This window comes from Myodes glareolus, chromosome 15, assembly GCF_982192425.1.
Source record: "Myodes glareolus chromosome 15, mMyoGla1.1, whole genome shotgun sequence".
In the NCBI taxonomy this organism is placed as follows: Eukaryota; Metazoa; Chordata; class Mammalia; order Rodentia; family Cricetidae; genus Myodes; species Myodes glareolus.
Genome location: NC_142040.1, coordinates 20,369,575 through 20,397,293, shown reverse-complemented (window position 1 = coordinate 20,397,293; position 27,719 = coordinate 20,369,575). Strand labels below are relative to the sequence as shown.

The following is a 27,719-nucleotide window of genomic DNA, read 5'->3' as shown; positions in this document are numbered from 1 at the left end:
CTGCTTCTCTGATCTTCAGCATTAACTAATCCTATATCTGACTCTGGGTTTTTATTATTAATTCCAATTAGAATTTATGCTACTTTGGGCTATTCTGTTCGATTATCCTCTAGGATGTGAGGGTAGCCAGGCTGAGACATTGTCACCCTGTTGTTGCTAGTTTATTTGGATAATGTGGCTGTCTACCCTCTCTTCCCATGCTCCTTCGTGTGTATCCCTTTTAGAACTGCACAATCTGAGAAGATGACTTTCTCTGAAACAGGAGGACCATTCTTGACTCAAGGATATACAAAAGCTCTAGTCCCCTGATGTACCTCCAGATCAGCTCTCAAGTTCCAAATTGGTCTCCAGATTTTAAACCAATTTAATTAAAAGCAATTAGCATTGTTTATGAGGTCATTCTGATAAGGCTATATATTCTGTGCTTACTGGTAATTATAGTAAGTGATCACTTATAGTTTTTACCCTTTTATAACGTAGTAGTGAAGGTTCCCCAGAAATATAGCACAGACTGGTGCGCTCTGGATGGAACCTTTCTTTTGTATACACAGTCCAATAAATAATATAATCTACATATTTTACTCAGCTAGATGCTAAGGGAAGTTAAAGAGAAATTATAGTTATCACAACTAGGAGTCTGAGATGTTCTCTTACTGAGTAACACACTTAATTGTACATTTATGTAATTCTGGCACTTTGGTGGCTTAGGAAAGAAGAGTCTTAGCTTTATAGCCAGATCCTGTCTCAAAACAAAAAAAACAAACGAATAGGACCATAAGCATTATTGACAACTGTTAAAGCTGGTGGGATACTAACAAAATGTTACCTTTTACTATCATATGTAAGTTGCCTGTGTGAGGGAAGTTACTGATAGATCACTATCAGTACCATGTGGTCTTAACCAACTATTCTAGTGTAGTGGTTTAGAAAAAGGTTTATTGTGTTGTTTGGTACTGTCTGCATTTAGATTCTGAAAGAGGTAACAGAGTTCATATATGTTGACTCTACTTTTTTTCTCAGAGATTTATCCTAAGACAATGATCAATGGATTTACATATAAAAATATTTTTATAGTGTTTATTGAGTTAATAGAAGAAGGAATCTGAGCTTTCAAGAGTGGAATGGTTAAATTAAGAATGGTTAAAATGAAAACTATATAGTCACTACCATCATGTTTTTAAGATTTTTAAGGATAAGATACTCTTGACGAATTGTCTTATACAACATAATACCAATAATTTTGTTTAAAGAATGACTATGTTTGTATACATTTATATGTATGCAAATACCAAGAAGTAATGTTTTTTTTCCAATTTTTAATAGAAAATTAGAATTTTATCTAATATTTACTATATACTGGGTAGGTGTTTTCTATATTAAACAAGATAGTTTCTTTCATTTGAAAATAGACTTCAAAAGAATTAAGACTTAAAATTGTTTAAGTATACCAAACATTTTCTAGATGAGTTGTCAGAAACGCTTGTTAAAGCGTCTTATGCCAATCACAAATTGTGTTTGTTGGTCATTGTCTTGGTTATATGTTGACTTAATGATTGATTCACTCCTTCAAAATTATTTGAAATGTGATGTATGTTGTTTTAATCTATTCTGTACATCTCTGTCACTAATCATTTTTTCCGATGTTCAGTTGTATCATCTCTTAGATAAGTTTTTCGGAACTGCTCTCATCTTTTGCCTGATAGTTCATATTTATTAAGAATTCAAAGGGTTTCTTATAAATACTATAAAGACAATACAGAAATCATAGTATCATCCAGAGTTGAGTCATTTTAATTTTGGTAGTAATTCATAAATCACATTTACTTTCTAACATGCCTGCATCTCTGATATATTTACTGTATGTTCTGATATATTTACTATATGTATCTCTGATACATGTAAATGTTCATCTGATATATGCCTTGTCCCCTGTCCTTACTGGTCACATTAAAATTCTAATTGGTTAAGTGCATTGTTAGCAAATGTATTTTAAGTGGAGGCACTTTAAGGTGGTTCGTCAAACAAATTGAAAATTTATCAAGAATTAATATTTTACTAGAATAATAAGGTTATTTTAAGATTTGGTTTCTTACTGAAGTTGTCCGTGTATAATGACACTCTTAGCAACTATTTGTATGTAAAAATAGTTCTATGATGTGTAACTCCATTGGCCAACTTTAAGTAATCTACTACTGCCCGCCCCCCTCCAAATATTGATGAGATAGGTAATTGTTTTCTTTGTTGTTATCTCCTTATTGGGAGAGAAAATGACCTGCAAGAGACTGAAGCGGTTCAACCTTTGGCACAAAGGACTAGTTTTTGTGAAATTGATAACATTATTTCATCTTCCTGACCGTCATATTCTTACTTATAATATAAATTGTTGGATAATGATTATTATTTAACTTTCTAAATGTTCTAATACATATTTTTTTTGCCATGAAGGAAACAGTTGTTCTAAATATTGATAGATTTAAAAGGCCATATACCATAAGAAATGCTATTTTAAAATTGTTCTTCATTTTCAAAAAGCAAATTATATACTTCCAATTACATATAGTGACACAGACTATATACATTACCATTCCAAAAGGGAGAAATGGGGACATAGGAAATACTGGACCAAAGCAAGAAACCCTGTAACTATGTGTCTGATGTCAAAGGGCTTAGCTGCCTCTGCCATTCTTTCTGTGCTGCCTGACACATACATCTTTCATGGACTGGTTATATTCCTTGTGTGCTCTCCTTGGTGATGTCTCTTGATTCTGGTATTTCCAACATCTTGGGGTCTCCAATGCAGTCCTGTCCTCACTTTGATAACTTTGATTGGCTTCTCCAGGTTTCTATGCAGGTACTTCCCTGGGACACGCTTGGGTTTATCGTCTCAGCCTAACTGCTCTTTACTCATGAATCCTTCCTGTTTCTAAAGCCAGAACCATGTGAACAACACTGCCAAGTTTGACCACCTGCTTGGGATGGAGCTAGGCTCCCTTGAATCACATTCACAGTTTTCCTTGGTTGTTACTTTTTGGGAGCAGAAAATTTTCTAGGTATTTCTTTTTTGCAAGTTGTAAACTTAGCTACTTGGGGGTCTTGTCTTGAGGACACCCTTTCCCTCTATTCCATTCCATACCAGCCTGTCTTTGATCTTTTCATCTCTTTTATCATAGCCTTAGCTCCTACATAAACTTTCCTGGTGCGCTTTTCCCACTTCAACTGTATATTTTGTATTTCTTTTTTTTCTCCAAATGTTTTTTTCATTAAGGAAGTGCTTAAGAGAAACAATCGATAGCCATATCACATTGTCAGTATTAGGTTGTTTTGAAATCTTTGTCAAAGAAATTAGTCTGCTATTTTTCTATTTAGCTTCAAGAGAATTCATAGGACAACAAACAGCAGTCATATTCTTTAACAAAATAGTACAAGAATGGTTTCTAGCCTAGTTAGTAATATTGCTCAACTCTGAAACTTCTTGAGTCTTGACAGTCAGCATAGCTCTCAGTACTACTGCCTTCCAAGATCCTGCTAGAATGGTTCATTAACATCTACTTAAGAGCATTAAACCACTTCTCTGGAACTAAGTCCCAAATCCACATTCCTCCAAAAACAAACTTATGGTCAGGTCTGACACATCAATAGCCCACTCCCTGGTATCAACCAGTATCTTAGTTACTTTTCTGTTGCTATGACAAAAGACCATAACCATGGTAATTTATAAAAGAAAGCAATTAATTGGGCTTATGGTTTCAGAGAGTTAGAGTCCATGATGGTGGAACAAAAGCATAGCAACAGGAACACACAGACACACAAAACCCACTCCTATGACATACCTCCTCTAAGAGCATACTTCCTAATCCTTCCCACAGTTCCAACAAGTGGGAAATGTATTCAAATATACAAGTCTTTCAAGACCATTCTCACTAGAACCACCATAATATCTTTACTTCCAAAACCTTCTAAATTCCTTAGTTTTAAAAGTTCTTTTGTTCTTTGAATGGCTCTAAGATGAGAGGTTGATATTTTTCTCCCCTGTCCTTCCAAATAATGGTTCTAGAATGTAAAAAAAATTCTTTGTGAATTTGTCTTCTTTTTTATAATAATTTTAATTTATGAAGTATTTAATGGAAGAAATTTTAAGTAAACTAATTCCTGGTAAGAGAGTCACATTTATTGAAATTTATTAAAAACATTAAAAGTGTTGTAAAAATATAGAGAGATATAGAATTAAAGTGTCTGGGCTTGAGTTTACATGGAGGGTCTTGTAGAATGATGTCTGAATGCCTCTGGGTAAAAGTGTATTGACTGTGCTTGTATATATCATTACATGTCAGGGTAATTTTGGTAAGTAGTAAATTAAATATTTGTCTTTATAGTCCCATTCATACTCTGCACATGTTCCTGTTGCAAAATTTTATTTCCCTGCAATTTTCAAGTTAGTAATACAGCATACAAAAGGGAAATTTAACTATATCATATTACATTTTAGAAACAAAGAGTTGAAGGTTATATAAGTTAGTTATAATACTTAATTATTTGTAAATATAGTACAGAGATCATTTAAATTCTTTTTCTAGGTAGTAAAGTATTAGGTATTCTTTCTTACTGAGCTTCAATTATATGTAGACCCTATTCTTAAGTACAGATTTCATTGTATACTGCTGTATTTGGTCACTAATATGAAAAAAATCTTGGAATTAAAGCACTGGTATTTTATCATACTCCACATACTGTAGGGTTATGTCTTTTGCATTACATTTATAATGATGTGAGATTATTGTTTATGCATTTATTGAGATTAGGTTTGCTTAATCATTGAATTGTGAATTTCCTGAGGATATTGCTTTGTTGATAGAGTGTTTTTCTAGCATGCATTAAGCCATAGGTTTTATTCCCAGTACTCAATCCAGAACAGGGGCATGTGGGTGCATTTCTGTGATTCTAACACTTGGGAGATTGAGGCCTGAAGACCCAAAATTCAAGGTCATCCTCAGCTAAATAGTGGGTTTGAGACAAACTTGGTTTATGTAAGACCTTGCCTGGAAAAATGAAAGAAATTTAATTTTAAATGAGGGTAACAGGATAATGGTTCCCCTGTGATATATTTTATTTATATTTCTAGGATGGCTGTGCAAATCTCCTGACCTAATCTTTATTGAGGTTCTTTAAACAGTGTTATGAAATTGGAGGTGACTTCAGTTTTGATTTTTAAATAGCTAAATTTTCTTATCATAATTTTAATATTGCTTGTTGATAGAAATTAAATAATAAAGGGACAGTAATGACAGTGTTCTCTAATGATACAGGATCATTGAACTAATGGTATAAGAACCCTGAACTCAGTCTTAAGATTAGATGTTTTGGTAGTTAACCTGTAGGATTATGTGGAGTTCAAAATCTGTAGAAGAATTCTGCCTTGCCTATTTTGTTTGTGTTTGATGTTTAATTGAATGATTTGTGTACCGTTATTGGTAGAGTCCTACTCTGAAACGTTGTAGGAAAAATTGATTCACATAGGAAGATACATAGGTCATTAACAGAACCTTAGATTGTTAAATGAATTAAAAAATTTAGGAGCTGTGTTCATGAAAGACATGAAAATTTGAATTTTAGTATCAACCCTTGTGGTCTCATACCTGGGGTATAACTGACAAAATTTTGCATTGTAATATAAATCACGTGAATCACAGAAGCTTTGAACTTTTTCTTTTTATAGCCCTACCTGAACCCATCCTTCCATCCCTCCAAAAAATTTACCCAGTAAGTGTTTCTTATAAATTATTATAATACATAGTATGTCGATTATATATAGAATTATTATATTCAGTATTAATGTAAATATGAAAGTTATAAAGCTAAATAATATTTTCTATATAGACTGAAGCATTGACCTCTAGAATATTTAAATACTTTGTTCACTTTTTCAGAAAGTTCTGGTACTTTTTGGTTATTGGTATATAATCTGGTCAGTTATGTTGATGTTTGAATTTTTCTTGCATGTTATGCATGGCTATATTAATATGGACCACATATACTCAGTTGGTCAAGGCCCATTTGACCATACTCCAGTTTTCTTCATGCTATTTTATATAATTTTAGAACATTTGTGTTTAGTTAATACTTGAGAAAAGTTTCAGCTTAGTGTATTTGTATTTTGAAAAGAGGGGAAAATTAAGCTGAACAATTGGATAATCTTTTCACATTTTGCATCATTTTGTTAAGCAGTAAACCAAAAGGTAACAGTAGTATATTATCTTGTTTTTATAATACTAAGAATTTTCATGAAATTGATAGAAAATAAAGTGTGCTGCTAGCAGGAGTTTAGTATGTACTATTTCAGTTGAGAGAAACCCGGATGAAGTAATGTGCATAGTCATCATTCATAGGCATTTTGATGCTTTTTCATTGTTCTCATATTCTTCCACTCTGTTGTCATCAAGTTCCTGATTTTCTTTAAAGAAGTTATTCATTGTTGTACAGAAAATACAAGTATGCTTGACGTGCAACATCATTTTAAATAAATCTGTGATAATTGAGGTAAACTGATATCCTTGTATTTCAGTACTAGTTGTTATGATGCACACATGGGATGCTACCTAATACAGGTTCCCAGATAGCATAGTGGATCTCCCAGTATCCTGTGGGTCATCTGCTAGAACAACCTATGATAAGAGCCTCTGGCCTCTGGCTGTTTTCTTTTTTAAAACAATTTTTTACTGTTGTGAAGATTTACTCTCATGGGCTTTTAATGTAGTTAGAATCAGTCTTTATGTTCTTAGATACAAAGAATGAAAATAGCAAGTATAGAACAAAAAGTAGCTTAATTAACTTTTTGTCATTCTTTTTTTAAATAGTAGCAATAGTTTCTTTTTATTTGAATATGCTTAGGGAGTATACAATCTGAGCATTCCCACCATTTCTGGGGAGCAGCAGGAAGCTCCAGTTATATGAATTTAATGTTTTGTCATGGCTAAGAACAGCAGTCAGCACCAGACTTGAACAGTTAGCCACAGCACAAGCATCCTTCAAAATGAAATGCACTAATAGTAAGTCAGGTGAAGAGCCTAACACATGACCCTGCATGGGAAGTGGCTTCTCGATAGTTTATGCTTTAGCTTATACTGCATGGTCTGAATTAATGTTTGTGTGTTTTATTGTTTCAGCTTTACTTTTTTTAAGGCCCAGTTTTTGATGTAAAAAGAGTGACATCTTTCAGCATACAAAAAATCCAGTACTTAAATCTAATCTTAGTTGGTTATGGTGGCATATACCTGTGGCTCAGTATTTGGGAGACTGGACCAGAAGGATTATGTGTTTTGAGATTAACCTCAGCTGTATTGCAAGATCCTGTCTCAAAAACCAAAAACTATCTTTTACTGTATGTTGAAAGCACATCTCTGGCAATCTCACTTGCAGTCCTATGCCATGTAAAGTCCTTTGTATTAATAATAGACATCAGCTCGGTGTACTGTGCTTGGGGTGGAAGGGGCAGTAAGCATCCTGTTTTTTGCTTCCATGTTTCATTTTTTAATTGTTTGACTTTCCTCTCATAGTAGAGTTCTGATTTCTGTTCACATTCGCTTTTTGTGGGTCTATACTCCCCGTTCTTCTTTTGCTAATAGTTCTGTTTCTATGACTGTGGTGAGTAAATAAACTTTCTATTAACTTAGCCCACAGCCTTGAATGATACTAAGTGTATTTGGTACCGAAGGAACACATAGATAATCTAGTATGTAGGAGACAGAGACAAGAGAAAGCAGGTTGAGCCAGACTGAAACAAAAGACTAAACTGTAAAATCCCCTTTATTAGAAATGATCTAATTTATATGCATGTGTGGTTAGGCTGACATCTTAACTGTTTAAATTACAGTTATATTTGCTATAAGATTTATGTTTATATTCCTAAGAACTTACTGCCCCCTCTTAGTTTTTTTTTTAAATATGAAATTTACCTACTATTCAGTAGAATACTTTTTTTAGTGGTCTATCTTATAGAACAAGCAAATCACCTTGTTTCTTCCTAATAATAACCATCACTTGCTTAATGTATAAAATTTATTTAATCCCAGACATACAGATATGTATGAATGATGCCTAAGTCAGTGATAGAAACAGTTTTCATAGTTTGATCAAGCTTTGTAGTTACAAATGAATGGTTTAGAAGCTGGCATTTCCCCCCAATATTGTGTTTCCGACTGGAAAATTACTGTAGCATTCAGTAATATAACTGTAGTTCTATATTGCATTTTCTTTTATTAGTATATGGCTCCTATTCCTATATGAACTTTGAAAAAAACATGGCATATTCTTAACTTACAAATGACTTAAAAGTTACATTGAAATGAGAAAAATTTTCCCTATTTCTCAAGAATTATAATAAAATATGGACCCCTTTTTTTTGGTCTTGAACAGTACCTCTTTTGTAGCCCTGGTTGGCTTTGACTTTTCTCTGGGGCAGCCTTTGACTTGAGTTCTAAGGATTGAATTCATGTCCTCAAACTTATTTCCTCAGTCCCTGAGGTAAAATAATTTTTAAAATTGATGTATTTCAGTTCACTTGTGATACTGAATATGACAGGAAACTATAAACATATCATTACCTTCAAAAGAGGGCTAATACTTTAAGTTAAGGAAGAGCAGCCTAAATGATAAAGTCTGTGACAAAGTTCAGATGGCGAGTGTGGGTTCAAGTGTTTTTTGTGTTATTGGTAGGCAGTTACAAAAGGTTGTCAGATATTTCTCATGGTTTCCTTTAAATTTATTTTAAGTTGGCATTTATGAAGGAGAAATGGGAGTTTATATTTATCCAGAAAAGTTAACATTTATTTATTATTTGGAAAATACTCTCAGGATATAGAAAAGATCATTACAAATTTTGCTTTTGAAGCTCAAAATAAGAATATTCTAAAAGTATAAGGAAGCCTTCCTTAAATTAAGAAAAGATTAAGCAGCAGTAGATGTTAATATGGAAAATGTACTCACAGGAACTATAATTGATTGAATTGCTTTCCATCGATTGTAGTCTGTAATTTTCAGGCCTCTTTTCCCTTTGTGGTACTCTTCGTGCTTTCTAACATATTAGCCTAAGTTCTTCACCTGCTTAACGATTAATATTATGTGTATTTCCTGTAAGCCAGAATCTTTTTATAGTGTGAATTATTACCCTAGGTTGAGGATTTCTGCAGAAAAAAAATTAATTTCTATTTACTTTTAGCTTCTTTAAGGTGTGGTGTGTCTTTTTTTTTTTTTAAAGTTTCACTTTCTCCTTCAATATTTTCTGTCGTCATTGCATGACTCATATAAAGTTGTACCAAAAGGAACAGTATAAGTAAGACTGACCATTGGTTGTTCCAGGTCATTCAGTATTTTAGTAGAGTAGGTCTCATGACTCTTTAGTTTAATCTTACAGTTGCTGATCTTTTTCTTTAGCTTACTAAAAATAAATAGATAGATAGATAGATAGATAGATAGATAGATAGATAGATAGATAATGGAAAGTGAAACAGTTTAAAGAAGTGTGTGTTCTTTTTAGAATTGAGTGTTGTATTACAGTGCTAAGTGGTATGAATCAATTAGTAAAAAGCTTTCAGAGCAGTGGCTGTTCAACAGGGACTTGCTTTTCTTTTTAGTTGACAAAAAATAATTGTACCTACCACCTTTCTTACATTTAACCTTTATTATATTTTGTCAGAAAATGTTTTACAGTTCTAAATAATATTGCCCTAACTCTATCTTTTTACCTATAAAGTAAAAGACAAAGTGAGGTAGAGATGATGCATTTGTTCTTTCTTCTTCTTGAGTCTTTATTATGAAATGGAACTGTTTTTCTGTCTCCACATTTTTCATCTTCAGCTAGACAATTAAAAGTAGTTTGAGTTTAGTGATGCAAGTGCCTTCCTAGTATGCACAAGGCCCTGGTTTGGACTCTAATACCAAATAAAGAAAGCGGGTGTGTAGTGCAGGCCTGTCATCTCTTCACTTGGGACTTAGGGGCAGGAAGATCAGAAATTCAAGGTCATCCTCAGCTACATACTGAGTCTGAGGCTAGCCAGGGTTAGAGAGCCTACATTTGAAGGGGAGGGGTGGTAGTGAATCTTTCTGAATATATATTACTTGAAAATCACCCGGTTCAGATCCAGAACTTGCAGCTAATAGAGGAAAGGTCAGATGTGTAAATGGGTACTATCAGCTTTAGTCCATTCTTTATATCGGATGCCTTATTGAGACCTACTTCACACAAACTAATAACTCCTTCATAAATATGATCAGGTTTGCTGATGTGTGTTGTTTGTGTGTATTCAATCTTCTTTCCCTCCCATCGTCTTTTCAAGTTCAGCTCATATGGAGCAGCTATCTTTCTATTTCCCCTTAAAATACAACAGGAAAATCAGTGTTGAAAGTCTCAAAAACTATGCTATTCATAGGTTGACACTTTTGTGACCTTTGAGAGGAGTGTTAATTTGAAGCTGTTGCCTTGTGTTTGATATCTTCTTCATACATAAAGTACAACTTTACTGAAGAAATAATTAGGGAGGTATATTTTATGAGTATACATCTTTGGGTAGAATCATGAAATCTGTAATAAAGTTTGACTCATGTTTGAATTATTTTGCTACCATAATGATACACTCAAGCCAAGAACTAGGCTATCTTAGTTTTTCATATATTTTATGGCTTATTCCAGGTACTATGCTGGTGAGACCTTTAATGAAAAAGGAAGTTTTCAAATTTCTAACTCGCCAGCACAAAAAAAATCTTAACTTCAAAAACTCTAGATAAGGATTGATAAAAGTTCTTAGTATATGTTTTAAATGGCTTTGTGTCTTTTTCCCTTTTTCTTTCAACAGGAATCTTTTAGTACTTCTGTACAGCTGCACCTTGTACATCATACTCCATGTAATGTTCCTCCTTACCTCTCAAAGAATGAATCAAGTCTTGGGGACCTCTTACTGGGCTTTCTTAAATATTATGCTACAGAATTTGAGTAAGTAAAACTTGAAATTGTTTTTGTTTTATTATACATAAATGACTGCTCTAGATTTAGGGAAGCTGCAGTTGTTGATTTCAGTGCTGTAAGTTGGTTCATGAGACAGAGCACCTCACAATTAATTAATAGCAACTAAGATTTCAGTTCTTATTTTTTGATGAAAAACATTCATAGTTTAATAAGCCTAGTTGTAAGATTTAGGTGTTTTAAATATGTATGTATGTCTGGTGTAGGTTTTGTGCATGTGTGGGTGCAGTGCTCATGGAGTTCAAAAAGGGAGGGGGATCCCCTGGAGCTGGAGTAACAGTTGTGATCTGCTTTGTTTGGGTGCTGAGTACTGAACTTGGGTCCTCTTTAAGAACACTACATGCTCTTAACCTCTGAGCCATTTCTCAAGCCCTGATAATGCTTGAGTTTGTTTTGTTTTGTTTTTTTAATTTTATTTGTGCTTCTATTTCATGTTGAGGACTCTCTAGTAGGGCCTAGGTTGGTCTTGTGTTTTAGTTCTATGTAGGTTGTATATTGTTGGAACATCTGTTTTCTAGGAATTTAAACTTTATAGGAAAAAATATAGCTAAGGCAAACTTGAGATTTTCAGAAAAATGATCAATATCAAAGATGATCAATATCGGAATAATAGTTGTATTAGGGTAAAATGCAAATCAAAAATACATCTTTTATTTTATTTGATTTTAAGGCAATATTAAACATGAAACAAACAGTGTACAACCAGACAGCAGAACTTCTTTGGGGAGTTCTAAATCCAACTAGAGTAAGGCTGGTGATTTGAAGTACTCTGATCAATACGGAAAGTCTGAGGAGTGGGGAGCCCTTCGGAGTTATACAAAGAGCCGCAGTGACTTTAGTATTATTATTATTATTTTTTTGAAGGGTTTGGAGAGGAGAGTGATAGCACTAATAAATGGCTGTTAGTCGATGGAAAAGGGTTTCTAAGCAGAGGAGATCTGTTACCTCATTCGGTTCCTATAATCATTGTATGAAGTTGTATTGTACCTTATATTTTACCAGTGAGTCACAGAAGGATTCAGTAAGAGATGAAGCAAATACCCAAAGAATTTATAACTAGTAAGGATAATGATTTCAGATCATTTGATTCCAAAATTCACATTTAATTGTAATGATTACAGCAGCATTGTAATTGCCTTATTTGATATCATGTAAGCAACTCTAAAGAAATCTGACTTGTATTTGAAACATAGGACGTGAAAGAAGAAATATAATTCAGACTGTTAGAAGTAGAGCTTCTGTACATCTTTTGTTTGTAGTGATGGCCGCAGCACCTCACCCTGTGCTAGACGATAAAACGTTTGTTACAGTTTTGATGCAGAGAGTGAGATTGGGTGGATCAGAGATCCTTAAAAGAACTTAAAAGTTACTGAAGGAAGTTAAAGAAAGGAGTCAGAAAAGTGCTAGAGGAAAACTGAGTAAGAACAAAGTTAAAATAATCCAGATTAACTGGTGTGGTGAGAGGCAGCAGCTTTCTGTGTCCGAGGACAGGCTGATCTGTAGGGCAAGTTCTAGGACTGCACAGAGACACCCTGTTTTAAAAAAACAAAGCAAACAAAAATAATAATAATCCAGGTTAAAAATTGTCAGGCAGTGGATGGTGAGAAAGGAGGCTTCATTAACAAAAGATGTAAAATTATGAAGCATGAGTTACTTTTCTCTTTTCCACCATGTGGGTCTCAGGGTTAAAACTTACGTCCTCAGTTTTGGTGGCAAGGGTGTTTACATGATGAGCTGTCTCACTGGCCCCCATCCCCACACTCTCTATTGACAGTATTTATTATTATGTAAGTTAGACATTTGGTGAAATGTTAAGGGAAAGATCACAGAAAAATGAATTTCTTCTGTATGTAGGTGCTTTGTTGGATTGACACAGAGTGGACATGGAAAGTGTTTTGTGTTAGATTTAACATTAATAAAAAGTAGCTGGGTCAAATAACACTAGCTAGGAGGCTAATGTTTGAAACAAGATTTTAGGACTTCCTCATATAATATGTATGCCAAGTACATTATTTTATACAAGATAATTTCAAATAGTTGACTGTAGGAAGCTCAGCCAAGAATATGATCAAAGTAATGAATTAGGTACCATTTAAAAGATTTCTGGCAACTACTAAAATGTTTGTAAGGATTTCTTCTGAATTTTATTCAATTAAAGGCATTCTCTTTACTTGGAAGCCGAAGAATTAACTGTCTGCTGAGGGATGTTTGAGTATATATTGTACATTTTGCAGTAGTTTTATATGACCATTTAAAAATTGCTGATTTCTCCCCTCCCACAAGTCTTGTTCTCTGACACAAGAATTAAGTCTAGAAGTTAAGGATCAGGCTATGCAATATAGCTGCACTCTCCTAAAACAAAACAAAGGAACTAATAAAGATGAATTAGTAAAAGTCACTTCTGCTTGTAGTTCCGCAAGCTATTATGCTGAAAAGGATGAGGCAAGAGGTTCACAAATTTGAGGACAACTTGGGCTACAGCTTTTAGCATCAGGTATGGTGGGATATGCATACGTTCCCAGTACGCACAAGATGGAGGCAGGAGGATCAAAATTTCAAGGATGTTCCTGACTACATAGCTATGCTGGGCTTTGTAAGACATTGTCACAAAAACGAAACAAAAGAATATCTTGAATGGTAGAGATTAAAGTTGGTTCAGTATGTAGTCGTATCATTTTTTTTCATTCCATTGTTATTAAAGAAACTCTTAGAAGCATTTGTAGTAATAGAGCAAAATCTTCCTTTTCTTTTTGGAACTCAACTACAGTTCTTGAAGTGTTTGTTACATCTTACTGTAAACAACAACCAGTGTTAGAATGTCTCCACTGACAATCCACTTACATGATACATAGTTTAAAGAATGAAAACTCTGCTGATTATGTATTTCCATGCTTAGTTGTCTTTCCCAATCTCCCTCCCTGGCCCGGGTTCAAACCCACGGCCTTGTTCATGCCAGGCAAACACTCTACTGCTGACATACACCCTTGGTCCTTGATCTTTGGAGACAGGGTCTCTCTCTATCCCAGATTGACTTTGAACTTGCAATGTGCTTGCCTCTGCCTTTTGAATGCTGGGGTTACAGGTGCATGCCACCATTGTATGCTCTCTGCCCAGCCTTTGATCAAAGCAAGAATAGAAAACTATGCTTGGAGAAAACTTTACAATGATCAAACTTCACAAACAGCAAATTATTTCTTACATATTTAAAATCAAAAATGAATCCTATTTCCAGAAACCTTCCGTTTAGAACCCATGATTATGTCTTTAGCGATTTTTTTTGGATACATAGATCTTTCTTAGCTTGCTGCTATGATAGAGAAAGCCAAATATTGTTGACAAAAAGATTTCACCCCATCCTCAAATTTATTTTTCTCTTGCATACCTGCTGAGTGGTCATATACTGGAGGTTCCTTGGAAAAAAGAAAAGTGTTGTTATTTATAGTAACTCAGAAATAAAAATAAATGTTTATAATCTTTAAAGAAACATGTAAAAGTAGATACTACAGACAGAAGGCTTATATTCAAATATGTAAACAAAATTGTTCCACCCAAAATATTCTATTATCAGATGTGGGGTGTATATAGCTCAGTGGTAAACTGCTTCCTAGGGTGCACAAGCTCTAGGTTCTGTGCCCAGCTGCATAAATCAGCACTGGGAGATGGAGGTCAGAGGATCAGAAGTTTAGGGTCCTCTCAGGTACATAGCAAGTTAGGTAACCTGGGCTACATGAAACCTTGTCTTAGTACTGTTAACTACTGCTGCTGCTTATATAATAAGAGAGAAAACATTACTTTTGTTTTCTTCCTTGCTTTTGCTAGCTGCTTTCAAAGATTTATCCCAGTTTCTATAAGATGTAGTGAAGAAATGCAGTGTTATCAGAAAAAGAAAATGCCACAAGATTACCTCACAACCAATGAAAAATTCTTATTGAAGTATGAGCAGTAGACAGTGTTTATGTGTTTTCCTTATTTGAACTTTAAAGAAATATTTTGTACTATTTCCTTTGTTAGTAAATGTGTATTCAGTATCTAGTATATACTAAGGAACTAACTGAACAGCTAAAGAAATATCTCAGTGTCCTAGAACTTAACTCTACTTGGGAGATGTATACAGAATCACACGTAATAAGCATAAATACTAGACATGGAGAACTGGTGCGGAGGGGTGGGGACAAGGTTTAGTGTTCTGTCAGGCAGTCAGGGTCAGCTTTCCAGCTGATGGAATTAAGGACAAATTAGGAAAGCAGTTCTTTTCGGTTTTCTCCCTTTAGCTGGAACACTCAGATGATTTCAGTTCGTGAAGCCAAAGCCATCCCAAGGCCTGATGACATTGAATGGAGAAATAAATATATCTGTGTTGAAGGTAGGTTTCCCCTGACTACTATTTGCCAACTAATTATCATCATGGTACTGACTAATTCCAACTTTTATTTCTGCTAAAATACCTATTTATGTTCTGAGGTGATTTATATGGTTACCTTTACATTTTTAATTTGGAAAAGCATTTAGAATTCCTTAGTTATGAGAAATACCAAATGTGAATTTGAGCATTGTAGTTGGTTTGATTTGAGCAATTCATGCATTCTTCATACTATAGTTGATTGAATCTATATAATTCACACACACACACACACACACACACACACACACACACACACTTGCTAAAAAATACAAAATTAAGAGTTTTAAGAATTATGGGTCTGCTTAGATTATATGACCAAAGTGAACATCTCCATCATATTTCTTTGCTTTCTTCAGGTTTTTTTTTTCTTAGCTACTGTTTTTTTTTTTTTTTTCAGCAACCTCTTTGATTTTTGGCTCTCATTCCTTCCTTTTAGCATTAAGGCACGTGTAAGACTTTTGTTTTAGAAAAACAAAACCAAACTTCACTTGATTTGTATGTCCCATCCATTCTGCCTTGTCTCTCTGTGGCCTCTTCTGCTGTGTACTATGGGTGAGGGGTACACAGGTTGAGGGTATAGACTCCTGTCTTCTCTGCTTGGAATTATTTTTCTCTCTTCATTGCTAGAGTTCTCACTGGATCGCCTTCTAAACATCCATTCATATCATAATGTGCTGCACACTGCTCTCTGTTCTCTTCAGTGTTTTCAATCTGTGGGTTGCGACCATCGGAAAACACAGATATTTATGATTCATAACAGTAGCAAGATTATAGTTATAAAATTGCAATAAAAATAATTTTATGGTTGCGGTCACCACAACATGAGGAACTGTATTAAAGGGTGGCAGAATTAGAACGGTTGAGAACCACTGCTCTACTTACAGGCTCCTGACCTTTTCTGTCCTGGACAAGATCATTTTTTTAAATTAAAATTGAGTTTAAACTTGCCTTTCTGTAACACCTGGCATTGTGCCCCTCTCTTAAATACAGTGCTATCTTCTTTATGTAACTTTTGATTCTGCTAAATATAGGTCCCTGACTGTCTGTAAATCCGTAGAGATCTTATCAACTCAGTTGCACCACTGATCATTTTTTGTCATTCCTCTGACTTGAATTCCACCTGCCGTACCAGACAGCTCATAACTAGATCGTGTGTATTAAGCCATATGAACTTGCTGTTTTAATATGATTTACTGGTAGTTTCATATAACTGAACCTAATGTAAAAGTGTTCTTGGCCTGGGACATATGCCTAGCATGTATGAGGTCCTAAGTTTGATCCCCAGTGCTGGGAAAAATTAAAAGCCCATTGTACTAATTTTTTTACCTGTGCATTTCATGATGCAGAACCCTTTGATGGAACTAATACCGCCAGAGCTGTGCATGAAAAGCAGAAGTTTGATATGATCAAGGATCAGTTTTTAAAGGTAAACAGTGTATTATGTTGACCCTAAAGATGTTAGTAGACTAGTGTGCTTTAAAAACGAAACCAAAGTTAGAATACAGCCACTATTGACAGAAAAGAGGAGTGTAGTGCCACTTGAACTTAGAGGCATTTTTCCTCCAGAGAGAGCTAGGGGGCTTATTAAGCTTGACAGATGACGAAATAAAACTCAGAGAATGCCTTAATTAAAATATCGGGGCATTTATTAAAGAGAAGGATTTGATGTGTGACTTGTACCCTTTTCCCCTTTTTCTGCTACTTCCACTATGACATTTTATCTTTGATATGTTTTGTGTTTGTGTCCACAATGTTAATTTATTCATCAATAGTTTTGTTAGATGAGTTACCTGTTGGCAATGACTGGCAGTGTGAAAATGCATTGATAGAAATATGTAAGTTCAAGTGATACACTCTTTTCCTGTCACATTAGTGGCTTTACTCTTCTAACTTTAGGAGAGAAAGGTTCACAGGAAGGACAGATGAGAAAAGTGAAGCTACTTTAGAGATAATTGTTTTCATTATTCGGACAGACAGACTTCGTGTAATTAAAATGCAAGCAGTGTGCTGCAGGCTCTCTTCAGACTAGGTCTTCCTCACAACAAGCAAAGTGGAGCATAGTTTTCCTGTTGCTCACTTGTTCTTAGCAGTGGGTGAGCTTCTTTTAGAATGATTTAGCAATAAAACCAATACCATTAGTTGTAACATGAGGGCCGGCTTGTTGGGGTATCTGTTCCCGCCCAGTACCCCACAGTCGGCAAGTCCCAGAGAAAATCAGTCACACAGAGATCTCTATAAGTTATAAAGCTGATTGGCCCATTAGCTCAGGTTTCTTGTTAACTCTTATAGCTTATATTAACCCATTATTGTCATCTATGTTAGCCATATGGCTTGGTACCTTTTCCAGCGGGGCATGTTACATGCTGCCTCTGCGGTGGTCTGTGCAGGAGTGGCTGAGGGAGCTTCTGCTTCCAGAATACTCCCAGTCTCTTTGCTCCACCCCTACCTCCTGTCTGGCTTTTCCGCCTATACTGCCTGCCTGACCAATCAGCATTTTATTAAAATATGATTGACAGAATACAGACAATTCTCCCACACCAATTAGTAACTTGAATGAACACTTAATGTTTTCATAAACTTGTGACCCGAACTTTTAGCATGACTAAGAATTGCAGTGTCTTTTATGAATGCTTTCACTGGTTCCCAGGCGCTTGCACAAAATTTTACATTTACTCTTGCCTTCCTAAAAATACTGGTATTTACTTAAAAAAAAAAAGCTACAAAACAAAGTCATTTTACCCTCTTAAATTCAAATTGAATACTTTGCTATTTTAGATAAAATAATTTAATATGTTATTTTTAATATGTTATTTTTAATATGTTATTTAATATTTAATATGTTATTATTGTCACTTGTAGCTTTTTTGCCACCTGTGTCCCCATTTAAAAAAAATCATTGCATAGAATATTAAATAATTGTTTCTTTTTTGGTGATTAATAAAAACAAGAAAAAAATGTAAATGTATACATAGAAAGAACCACTACTAATGTTCTTTTAAATTTTTTGAATTTAAAATTCAAAAATTCTGTAGTAGTTTGTATTTTAAGATTGGTTTTTAATTTATTTTTTTTCCTTTCCTAGTCATGGCACAGATTGAAAAACAAGAGAGATCTGAACAGTGTTCTGCCTTTGAGAGCTGCTACCCTGAAGAGATAGCTGCCCTCTAATTCTTAAACTCTTCCAAGAAATAAAGAACAATAGTTACATCACAATGCATTTGTTTACCTCCATCATGGTTTATTTTTAATCTTGTTCTTGTTTTTGTTTTATTTTTTAAAGGACATACTTATATAAAGATTGCATATTTTATTATGACATTTCCTAATAAACTCTTTGATTTAAAAATGTATTTTTGAAAATGTTTACATTGATGATTAGTAGTATTATGGCATGACTTTTCAGCATAAAATATATTTTGAGAAATTACCTGAACTAATAAGGTTTTGATATAATTTTAAGTAATTGTACCACATGCACATGAAGAACCATGTGGAATTTTGCAAAGGATCTAAGTAATACATATTTACAGTGTAACTGGCAGTAGACAGTTGTTTAACTCAGTTCTAGTCAAGGGAAGATTCAAGTCAGTTATTCAGTTACTTGAAGCAAATGAAATCTTTCATTCAGTGAAGTCACTGGAGTCTTGAAACATACTGGACAATTGCCTTAAGTCTCCGCTTGACTCTGGGACAGCCTGTCTCTGATGTGTCTGTATTCGTGTTACATTAGCACTGCACACCTGGCTCTGCTCGACTCTGGAGATTACTTTAGAGTTTGTGTGGAAACCATACATTTTGCACTGTTGTTACAGGACCACTAACAGCAGTTGGTGACTTGCTAAGACACTTTGGAAAGATAGCATTTCCTATGCTTTTTGATAGCATAGTGCAGTGTACACTGTTGCTTTACCTCTGTTTTCCTGATCTTTTTCCTCATGATAGAAAACTGAACATCAAAGTTAAGATTATATCCTCTTTGTAGAATCGGATTTCTGTGGATTATAATCTAAACTGGAATTTTTAGGCAGTAAGCCACTATAAAGTGTTTTAGATAAGACAATAAAATTATAAATAAAAGTTTAATGTTTATACAAAAATCTTTTTTAGTATTTCTTTTCCACATGAAAGTAGTAGCTTCAGATACAAGCTGTTCTGTTTATTAAGATTGTTTTTAGTTCATGTAAATATTTGTAAATTGGTCAGTACCTGTAAATTTAAATATAAAAAATAATCTTGAAGGTAGTTTTAACTTTTTCAAAGATCGCAGACTTCTTGTAGGCCTATGGTGGTACAGTTTGTACCACTGAACTATTTTTTGCAGACCAATTAAAAAACTAAAATATTTGCTTTCTTTGACTTATAAAGGGTGCGTATTTTCTTTTTCTTAAGTTTAAATTTTTATATGCTGTCAAATGGAATAAAAGTTTATATCTGGAAATTTTTGAGGTGTAATTTTTCTGTGAAAGTCCTTGGTTTTGTAGTAAGATTGAGGCTGTAATTATCTGAATTGGTCTGAATCCAATTCTGTGGTTAAGCCCGTCAGTCACTGTATTTCTCTGGCTTTATTGGGAATAAACTTTCCAAGTGGGTCAGTTTTTTAGATTACTTATCTGTAGTACAGTTAAGCGTTTTATATATGAATTCTTTTCCTTGGAAATATTCCTGAGATTTACTGCATGCCGTGCAGCTCCTTCTCAGAATGTATTGAGTATGATGGTTTAATGGGGACCCGGGTAATGTTTGTAAATAGGAGTCGCTTAGGGATGGGTGGGTGTTCTGCTTCACAGCATCATGATGTTAATAAAGCCTCAGAGTTAACCACAGTGTGGACTCTTGCGTTGCCACCTGTTTTCATTTTTCTGTGGCCCCACCCTACTACTTTTGAGCCAATTTGTTGTTAACAAGTAGGCCAAAAAGATGATACATTTATATCCTGGACCTAATGGGTCAGCACCTAAGATCATGTACTGGTAGCAGGCCAGCTTTATCAGGAAAGTGGGCTGTTAACATATGAGACTTTTTTAAAAATTATTTTCCATGCTGGGGATTGAACTCAGCTCATCCTTGTTAGGCAAGTGCACTACCCATTGAACTAATATCCTCAGCAGGAGACAGAAATTATTTAATTTTGTGTGAATAGTACATTTTATTTTGTGTGTGTTGATAGCTCCATTTCTGTATATTTGTAAGTATTATTAAAGTATTGTTTGTGTTTAAAGTGTGGACTCTAAACAGTTCTGTTTGGGGTTATTTAAAATAGGATCTTAGCAAAATCAGTGGTAAAAAAGCCTGCCGCTCTACCCCTTTGTCCACAGGCTCACTGTACAGCATACAAGCCGCTGTAGCTGGAGAATACCTCTCTACCTGTCTCCTTTACAAACTAAACTGTAACTTGAATCTGCTATGATTAAAAATAAAGGTTTGGAGTTCTAGCCCAAAAGTTTGAGTCCTTCTCAGAAAAGAATACTTTCCTGCCTGTTGTACAGACTACAAAGGTCTGGCCTTTTTAGAAGCAAGCATTCATTACATACTGTGGTTTGCTCGAAGTCAGCCCAGTAACTTCTGAGAACTGGGTAGGGAGACAAAGATGAGCATAAACAGTCTGCTGGGTGTCAGCATACTGGGTGTCAAAGCATAGTAGGTGCTTTGAGTTCCTGGAGAGTTCGGACTTGGGCATTTCAGAGAAAGGTGGTGATCTTGACTAAGTAAATAGGCGGGCTTTTCAGGCAGAAGGCGTTCTATTTGATACGGTGTAAATACCTGATTTCTGAAAGTGGATTAGTCAGGATTTGATCTCGGAGAATCTTAGACTTTATTCCTAGAGCTATGCTGAGAGGTTTAGCACTGGCTTTACTGGCTCCAATGAGATCTCAGTCCCTAACACACCCAGTCTTGGGTTAGTGTGGATTTAAGATAGAGGTTCTGTGAACTCTTGGGCCTTTATATCGACTAGCGAGTCTAGCAAGTTCCCCGTTGTCACCGCACTAGCAGTGAGACCTTACACTATCTACAAGCTGGCACCATGTCCATCAGGAATAAGGGAAGCAAGTTCCTGGCTGCGTGCTGCCTCCTTTGGCATAAGAGAACCACCCAGCAGCTCTGCTCAAAGTGTAAAACCCGCCGGATCACTGGATGGAAGGTTGAGCGAGCTGGTTCCTTGACGCCCAGGTGCAGCCCTCAGCACCGCAATCTGCCCTGTTCCCAAGGTCTGCCAAAATGGGCGGGACAATTGGCAGGGGACCGGTACCAAGGATAGTTAAGCTGGGCCCCAGAAGTTCAGTGGCGAAACTTTCTTGACGCCTTCTATTTAAAGGCCTGGGGCGCCCCCGCCCTGCGTGCCGGGAATCCGAGCAGCCTCGCGGGCCCCGGCAAAGTGCAGTCAGAGGGAGAACACCGGGCGCGGGCGGCGTGGGTAGCTCTGACTCCGGCCGGGACAGGCGCGATGGCGAGCGGTGACAACAGACACGCTGCTGAGAGCTTCCTCCGCTGGGGTGCAGAAGAGGAGGCGACCCAGGAACCGGAGACGGAGGAGTCGTCGGAGGGCGAGAATGAAGAGGAGGGAGAGAATGAAGAGGCCGAGTCGGAGGAGGAGCCCGACGCCAGGTAGCCTGAGCCTTTTGTGCTGGGTCCCGGGCATCGCCCAGAGCCTGGCAAAGCTGCCCACCCCACAGGTGTCTCACTGGGCCGCTGGCAGCCCCCGGGGCGTTTTCCTTTCTCTTTACAACCTCAGGAGTTCATTTTTCTGGAGCCAAGCTCTGTCTGGGGCTCGCCGCCTTCCTTAAAAACTTGAAGGTGTAAGGTTCTTGCTGTCAGCTGGAGTGACAGGTCCGCCTGCAGCAGAGTTCACAGTCGGCCCCCACCCCCACCCCCGCCTCCCAGCTCCTTGTGACTTGCTCGTTTATTCTTGGAGACTTACTTGGGGTTCTGCCTAACCGCAAAAACTGTGCTGGAATGCTTGCCGCTGGCTCCCCGCGCCTGATCAATCTTGCCTGCCTGAGCGTGGGGAAGGATCTTGAGGCAGAGAAAGCTCTGTCCATTACCTTCAAAGGTATGACGGCCTTCTCGAATTCTAGCACAGCGCTAGTTTGCTGTATTTGTATATGCAAACTAGCTAGTTGCTAGTTTGTATATGCAAATACCCCATACATTTCTTAGAGGAAAGAATCGTGAAGGCCAGGTGTGATGACCCACCCCTGTGGTTCCAATAATAGAAAGGCAGAAACAGGAACGCCATGATTGTAAGGCCGGCTGGTCTGTATCGAGAGATATTTCAGCAACTTCTGTCCTAAGAATCGTTCTGGTCCTAAATATCTACTTATCAACAAGTTGAATGAAATTAAGTAATACTATATATATATATTTTTTTTTAAAAAATGGGACTCTCCACTTTGACCCTTTTTGTGCAGGCCTAAAATGAGAATAGTGGTATGGGTGTCAGTCAATGATAGCTCTTGCTAGGTGACTTGGGGGTGGGGCAAGTGAATGTGTATCATTTCAGAATGCCGCACTCGGGCCAGAAGAGCAGAAACTGAAGTAGCCCAAGAGTGGCACTGGAGGCTGGGGAGGTGCTCAGCTGGTAAAGTGTTTGCCTTGTATGCAGAGGAGCAAAATTCAATCCCCCGAAGTCCAATCCCCAGTACGTTCAATCCCAAACACTGATAAAAATCCCAACATGGTGGCTTGTGCTTCTAATCTCCATGTTAGGGAGATGGAAACAGAATCCTTGGGGCTCGCTGTCTAGTCAGCCTCGTCTAGTTAGTGAGTTCCAGGACAGTAACTGCAGTCAGACTGCTTTGAAAAAAAAAAAAAAAAAGAAAAGAAAGAAAAGAAAAGAAAAGAAAAGAAAAGAAAAGAAGGAAAGAAAGGTAATGTGTATGTTGCAAGCAAGAAGGTTTTTACTCATAGTATGCTGAAGGTCATCACACAAGGTTCACACAAGATTCCTAACTACAGTCCTAAGCCTGTCTCCCCAAGGCTACTCGCCTGTGTGATGTATCTTAGCTGAAGGTCAGGTCCAGTCTCTAACAGAAGTCTCTGATTTGAGGGTCAGGACCCTGGTCTCTCCAGATGTGCAAAGCAAAGCATTGCTCTTGGTCTCTGCTTAAATACTGTCCAGTGGGCATCATGAAGTCTAGGACTATGTCTGGTTATCATGAGTGAGTGATGTCACTGGGTTCTGGTTATCAGGGTGTAGTGGGGTAAGAATAAGCCATTTTTACATGTCTAAAAGGCTTTTTGTTTTGTTTTGTTTTTTTACTATGCTCATTACATTGAATGTGAGGAGTAAGTCTCTACATGCATATACATGTAATCCCATGTGGACATGTAGCATAACACCGATAAGGTAAAATAGTTGGAAATCTTGAATCATGGACTACATGCTTACCAGTCCAACTACCAAGAAGAAACAGCTTCTGCTTTCAAGAACTTTAAGGGAAAAGAGAGAAATTATGAGGAGAATCTGACTAAATGCTAAAGAAGTTAGACTTCGAATAGAGAATAAAGCATGGTGTCTTGGGGTTTTTATTGCTGCAACAAAAACCCATGACCAAAAACCCTTGGGGGAGGAAAGGGTTTGCTTGGCTTACACTTCAGCATTGCTGTTCATCACTGAAGGAGGGGAGGACAGGAACTCAAACAGGACAGGATCCTGGAGGCAGGAGCTGATGCAGAGGCCATGGAGGGGAGCTGCTTACTGACTTGTTTCTCCTGGACTGGTCAGCCTGCTTTCTTATAGAACCCAGGAGCACCAGCCCATGGGTGTCCCCACCCACCATGTGCTGGATCCTCCCTCACTGATCACTAATTAGGAAAATGCCTTATAGCTGGATCTCTTTTTTTTACACACCTTATTCAGTATTTAATTCATTTTCTATGGACAATAAAATCCTCATTGTGTTTATTACATAAATCAACATATTAGTCTCTGCCTCTTTACTTTGGTTTATTTCTTTAGGCAGTTCATTGATTCTTCTATGTTTTTGTCATTTTCTTGATATTTTGCTTTAATGTATATGGAAACCTAAAAGATTTGAAATGATTGCACTGTACAACACTGACACAGAATATAAACTTTTGTGTAATTTTGATTGATAATTTTTCTGACATCTCAAACTAGTAAAGGTCAGAGCTAAAAGGTAAACTCAAATCACACCTCAAATCTATTCAAAATATGCTGTCCTGATTATATTTTTTTGGTTTTTTTAATTGTTTTTTTTTGAGCTGTAATTTTTCTTCACTTCCCTCCCTTGCTCTTCCTCCCATTCTACTCTCTCCCCTGAACCCCATGCTCCCAGTTTACTCAGGAGGTCTTATCTTTTTCTCCTTCCTATGTAGATCCGTGTGTGTCTGTCTCTCTTAGGGTCCTCATTGTTGTCTAGGTTCTCAGGTTGTAGACAGTAGGTTGGTTTTTTGTTATTGTTGTTATTATTGTTGTTTTATGTCTAGAAACCACTTATGAGTGAGTAAATATTATATTTGTCTTTCTGGGTTTGGGTTACCTCACTCAATATGTTTTTTTTTCTAGATTCATTCATTTAGATGCAAATTTCAAGATTTTTTTTTTTTTTTACCGTACATCTAGATCTAATGGAGGGATTTTCTCAACTGAGCCTCCTTCCTCTCTGATGACTCTAGCTTGAGTCAAATGGACACAAAACCAGGCAGTGCACATGGGTCCTGTGGAAGGTCAGAAGGGAGGGTAGAGCTTCTAGAATCATGGAGTACTGGGCACAGGCTAAATTTCAGAAGATGGGCAGGAGACGCATAAAGGAAGGGAGTCCAGAGCCGGTGCCGGAGGGAAAGGAAGAGGGAGTAGGGGGATCAGCGACCCCCAGTCAGGAAGAGGAGACACTCTTCACTGTGACACGTGAGGTGCTCAGATTCTTGCCCAGCTAATATTTCCTAAGCAACAAGAAGCTCATTTACATTAAAATGTGGCCATAAGAGAGTTCAAGCAGCACTCCTGGGTTGTCCTTTGCCAAGAGCTAAGACCTTTGGGCGAGATTATATTCATTTTTTCTTGGAAAAGAGCCTCTTCCTTTGTTCCGAGTTTAATTTTTAATCTCCGTTGAGATAGTTTTCTATGCCAAACAACAACAAACAAACAATCCCCACCTAAAACAAGGACTCCAACACAATTCTGTAGACTCTGGGACTGGGGCTGTCATTTGGGGATAGTTGTGTTGAGTGTGTATCTGGAGTAGGAATGGGTGAGGAAGAGGAAAGGGGTGAGGAAGGAAGAGGTGTAGAGAGAAATGGAGATTATAATTCATCTGAGGTAAACCGCAGCTGTCCTGACTGTAGATGGTAAAGCAGACACTGAAAGGAAACCAGTCAAAATAGGCAGAGGGGACTAAGGTAGGTGGTGGTGGAGATTTGGAAAAACACCAATTTTTGACTTTTTTGTTTTGTTTTTTCAAGACAGGGTTTTTCTGTAGCTTTGGAGCCTATACTGGAACTAGCTCTTGTAGACCAGGTTGGCCTTGAACTCACAGAGATCCATCTGTCTCTGCCTTCTGAGTGCTGGGATTAAAGGCATGAGCCACCACCATCCAGCGACAAGCTAACTTCTAAACAGGATTTGAGAGAACAGACTCCTCTCAGAGAGCAGATCCCTGACAGGCAGAGTGGGCAGGCAGACACCAGCAGAGTTTCTATAAGGGAGTCAGCAGAAGGAAATGTGATTGCTGGAGCATGGACCACAATGGGCTAACAGAAAGGAGTGGGGAGCTCTTTCTCACCGCACTGTGGTCAGGAATCAACCTGCTTCACTATGTGTAAGTCTAGAAGTTCTGTGCTCCCCTGGGAATGGAAATGAGAATTTGGAATAGGTGCCAATAGATGGAAGGTGAGAATCACCTGTGCTTCTTTGGACTCCTGCACAGAAGTCTGACTCTCAGAAGAGGGCCTTGTTGTGCCAGGCACAGTGCACCTCATGTTAAACCCTTCCTTCCTGTTCTGGAAGAGAAAACGAGAGCCTCATATCATTCACTGAGGATAAAAAGAGCAAGAAACTGTAAGATGCGTGTGAGGTAGCCTGTGTGTACGGCGCGTCAGTGGTCTTTGACCAGTCTTTGTTTTGAGGAGGAGCCCTTCCTTATGCCAGAGAAAACTGAATCCACTTAGTTTTTACTTGGAGAAGTCACTAGAGGAAGAAGGAAGACTTTACGTCTGTGTCACATGGGGTTTTCCCCTGCTTAAGCACAGCCGTTGTCTAGGTGTTTGGAAAGGCGAGAAACCACAGCTACAAACCAACTGTGTGGGTGTAGAGGCTGGAGGCCAATGCTGGGCGTCTTGGTCACTCTCGGCCTTATCCATCTACCTTATCTTAGGATCTCTCCCTAAACCAGGAGGTCACTGATTTATTTAGCTCGGCTGCGTGGAGTTCACTTGTCTCTGCTTCTCCCGCCCCCCATGCTAGGGTTGCAGATGACACTGCTGTGACCAGCTCTGACGTGGAGCTGAGGGATCTGCAGCGAGGTGCGCATGCTTCTGTGGGTGGTCCTTTAGAGAATGGGTCACCTCCCTAGCATTATAAACTCGCTTTTAAAATTGAGAGGCATTTATGAGTATAAAGGTGAAAATAGTCTAAGAAGTGTTAACAGAATGGTGGACAGTGCATCTATTTGATATGGTCTTACTATACTATATGATAGCTTTATCATGCAACACAATAGTTTTATAATATAAAATGATGTCGTCACTGTGACACAAGGTAGGGTTGTGTAGAGAGCGGGAAACTCAGTTCAGAAAACCCTTTCCTCAGACTGGACATATTATTGATTGATGCTTCCTGAGGGAGGGCAAGGTGGTCCTGAATGGTAGGAGGTAAGTCAGTAGGCGGTATTCCTTTACAGTCTCACCCCCTCAAGGATGGAGTGCAGTAAGTGAGCCACTGTTCATCACAGCGATAGAATACGAAGTAGAACTGATGTCAACCGTAAAATGATTATACTTGAGACAGCTTAAGAGGGTAAGGCTTAGCGAGGTTAGTAGTGATCTCCAAGTCACGAGATAATAATCGAGAAGAAATTTGTTGAACTTCTCAAGGTTTTCTTCTTTCTTTCAGTGAATGCATAGCACATGGTATCATATAAAAAGCCTTTACTATTAAAACTGCAAACAAACTGTAATCTAAATGCTTTCTTTACCCTCCCAGGCATAATATGTAGAATTACTTACCTTTATGGTTGAAAAGTTATTCCTTCTAGTAACAAAAATGATTTTGGAGTTCAGAAAGCTCATCATCATCATTTCAGGAGCCAGTTCCTTTCCTGGTTTCTGCTTGCTGTCTCTCATGTTAGC

At 37.2% G+C, this 27,719-nt stretch overlaps 2 protein-coding genes across 7 annotated transcripts in view; both read left to right on the top strand.

Moving 5' to 3' along the window:
• Nucleotides 1-18,763, top strand: part of Tent2 (terminal nucleotidyltransferase 2) — a 41,669-nt gene extending 22,906 nt beyond the window's left edge. For all 6 annotated transcript variants that reach the window (XM_087896793.1, XM_048455929.3, XM_048455927.3 and 3 more), the window contains 5 exons: nucleotides 5,714-5,757; nucleotides 10,845-10,981; nucleotides 15,283-15,374; nucleotides 16,760-16,839; nucleotides 18,496-18,763. In XM_087896793.1, the coding sequence (XP_087752919.1) occupies nucleotides 5,714-5,757; nucleotides 10,845-10,981; nucleotides 15,283-15,374; nucleotides 16,760-16,839; nucleotides 18,496-18,570 (428 nt within the window). In that variant the 3' untranslated portion in view covers nucleotides 18,571-18,763. The remainder of the gene's footprint in view (nucleotides 1-5,713; nucleotides 5,758-10,844; nucleotides 10,982-15,282; nucleotides 15,375-16,759; nucleotides 16,840-18,495) is intronic.
• A 3,020-nt stretch (nucleotides 18,764-21,783) lies between these two features.
• Cmya5 (cardiomyopathy associated 5) overlaps nucleotides 21,784-27,719 on the top strand; it is a 99,826-nt gene continuing 93,890 nt past the window's right edge. Inside the window, exon 1 of the mRNA XM_048455922.3 lies at nucleotides 21,784-22,016. Coding sequence (XP_048311879.3) covers nucleotides 21,856-22,016 — 161 coding nt within the window. The 5' untranslated portion in view covers nucleotides 21,784-21,855. The remainder of the gene's footprint in view (nucleotides 22,017-27,719) is intronic.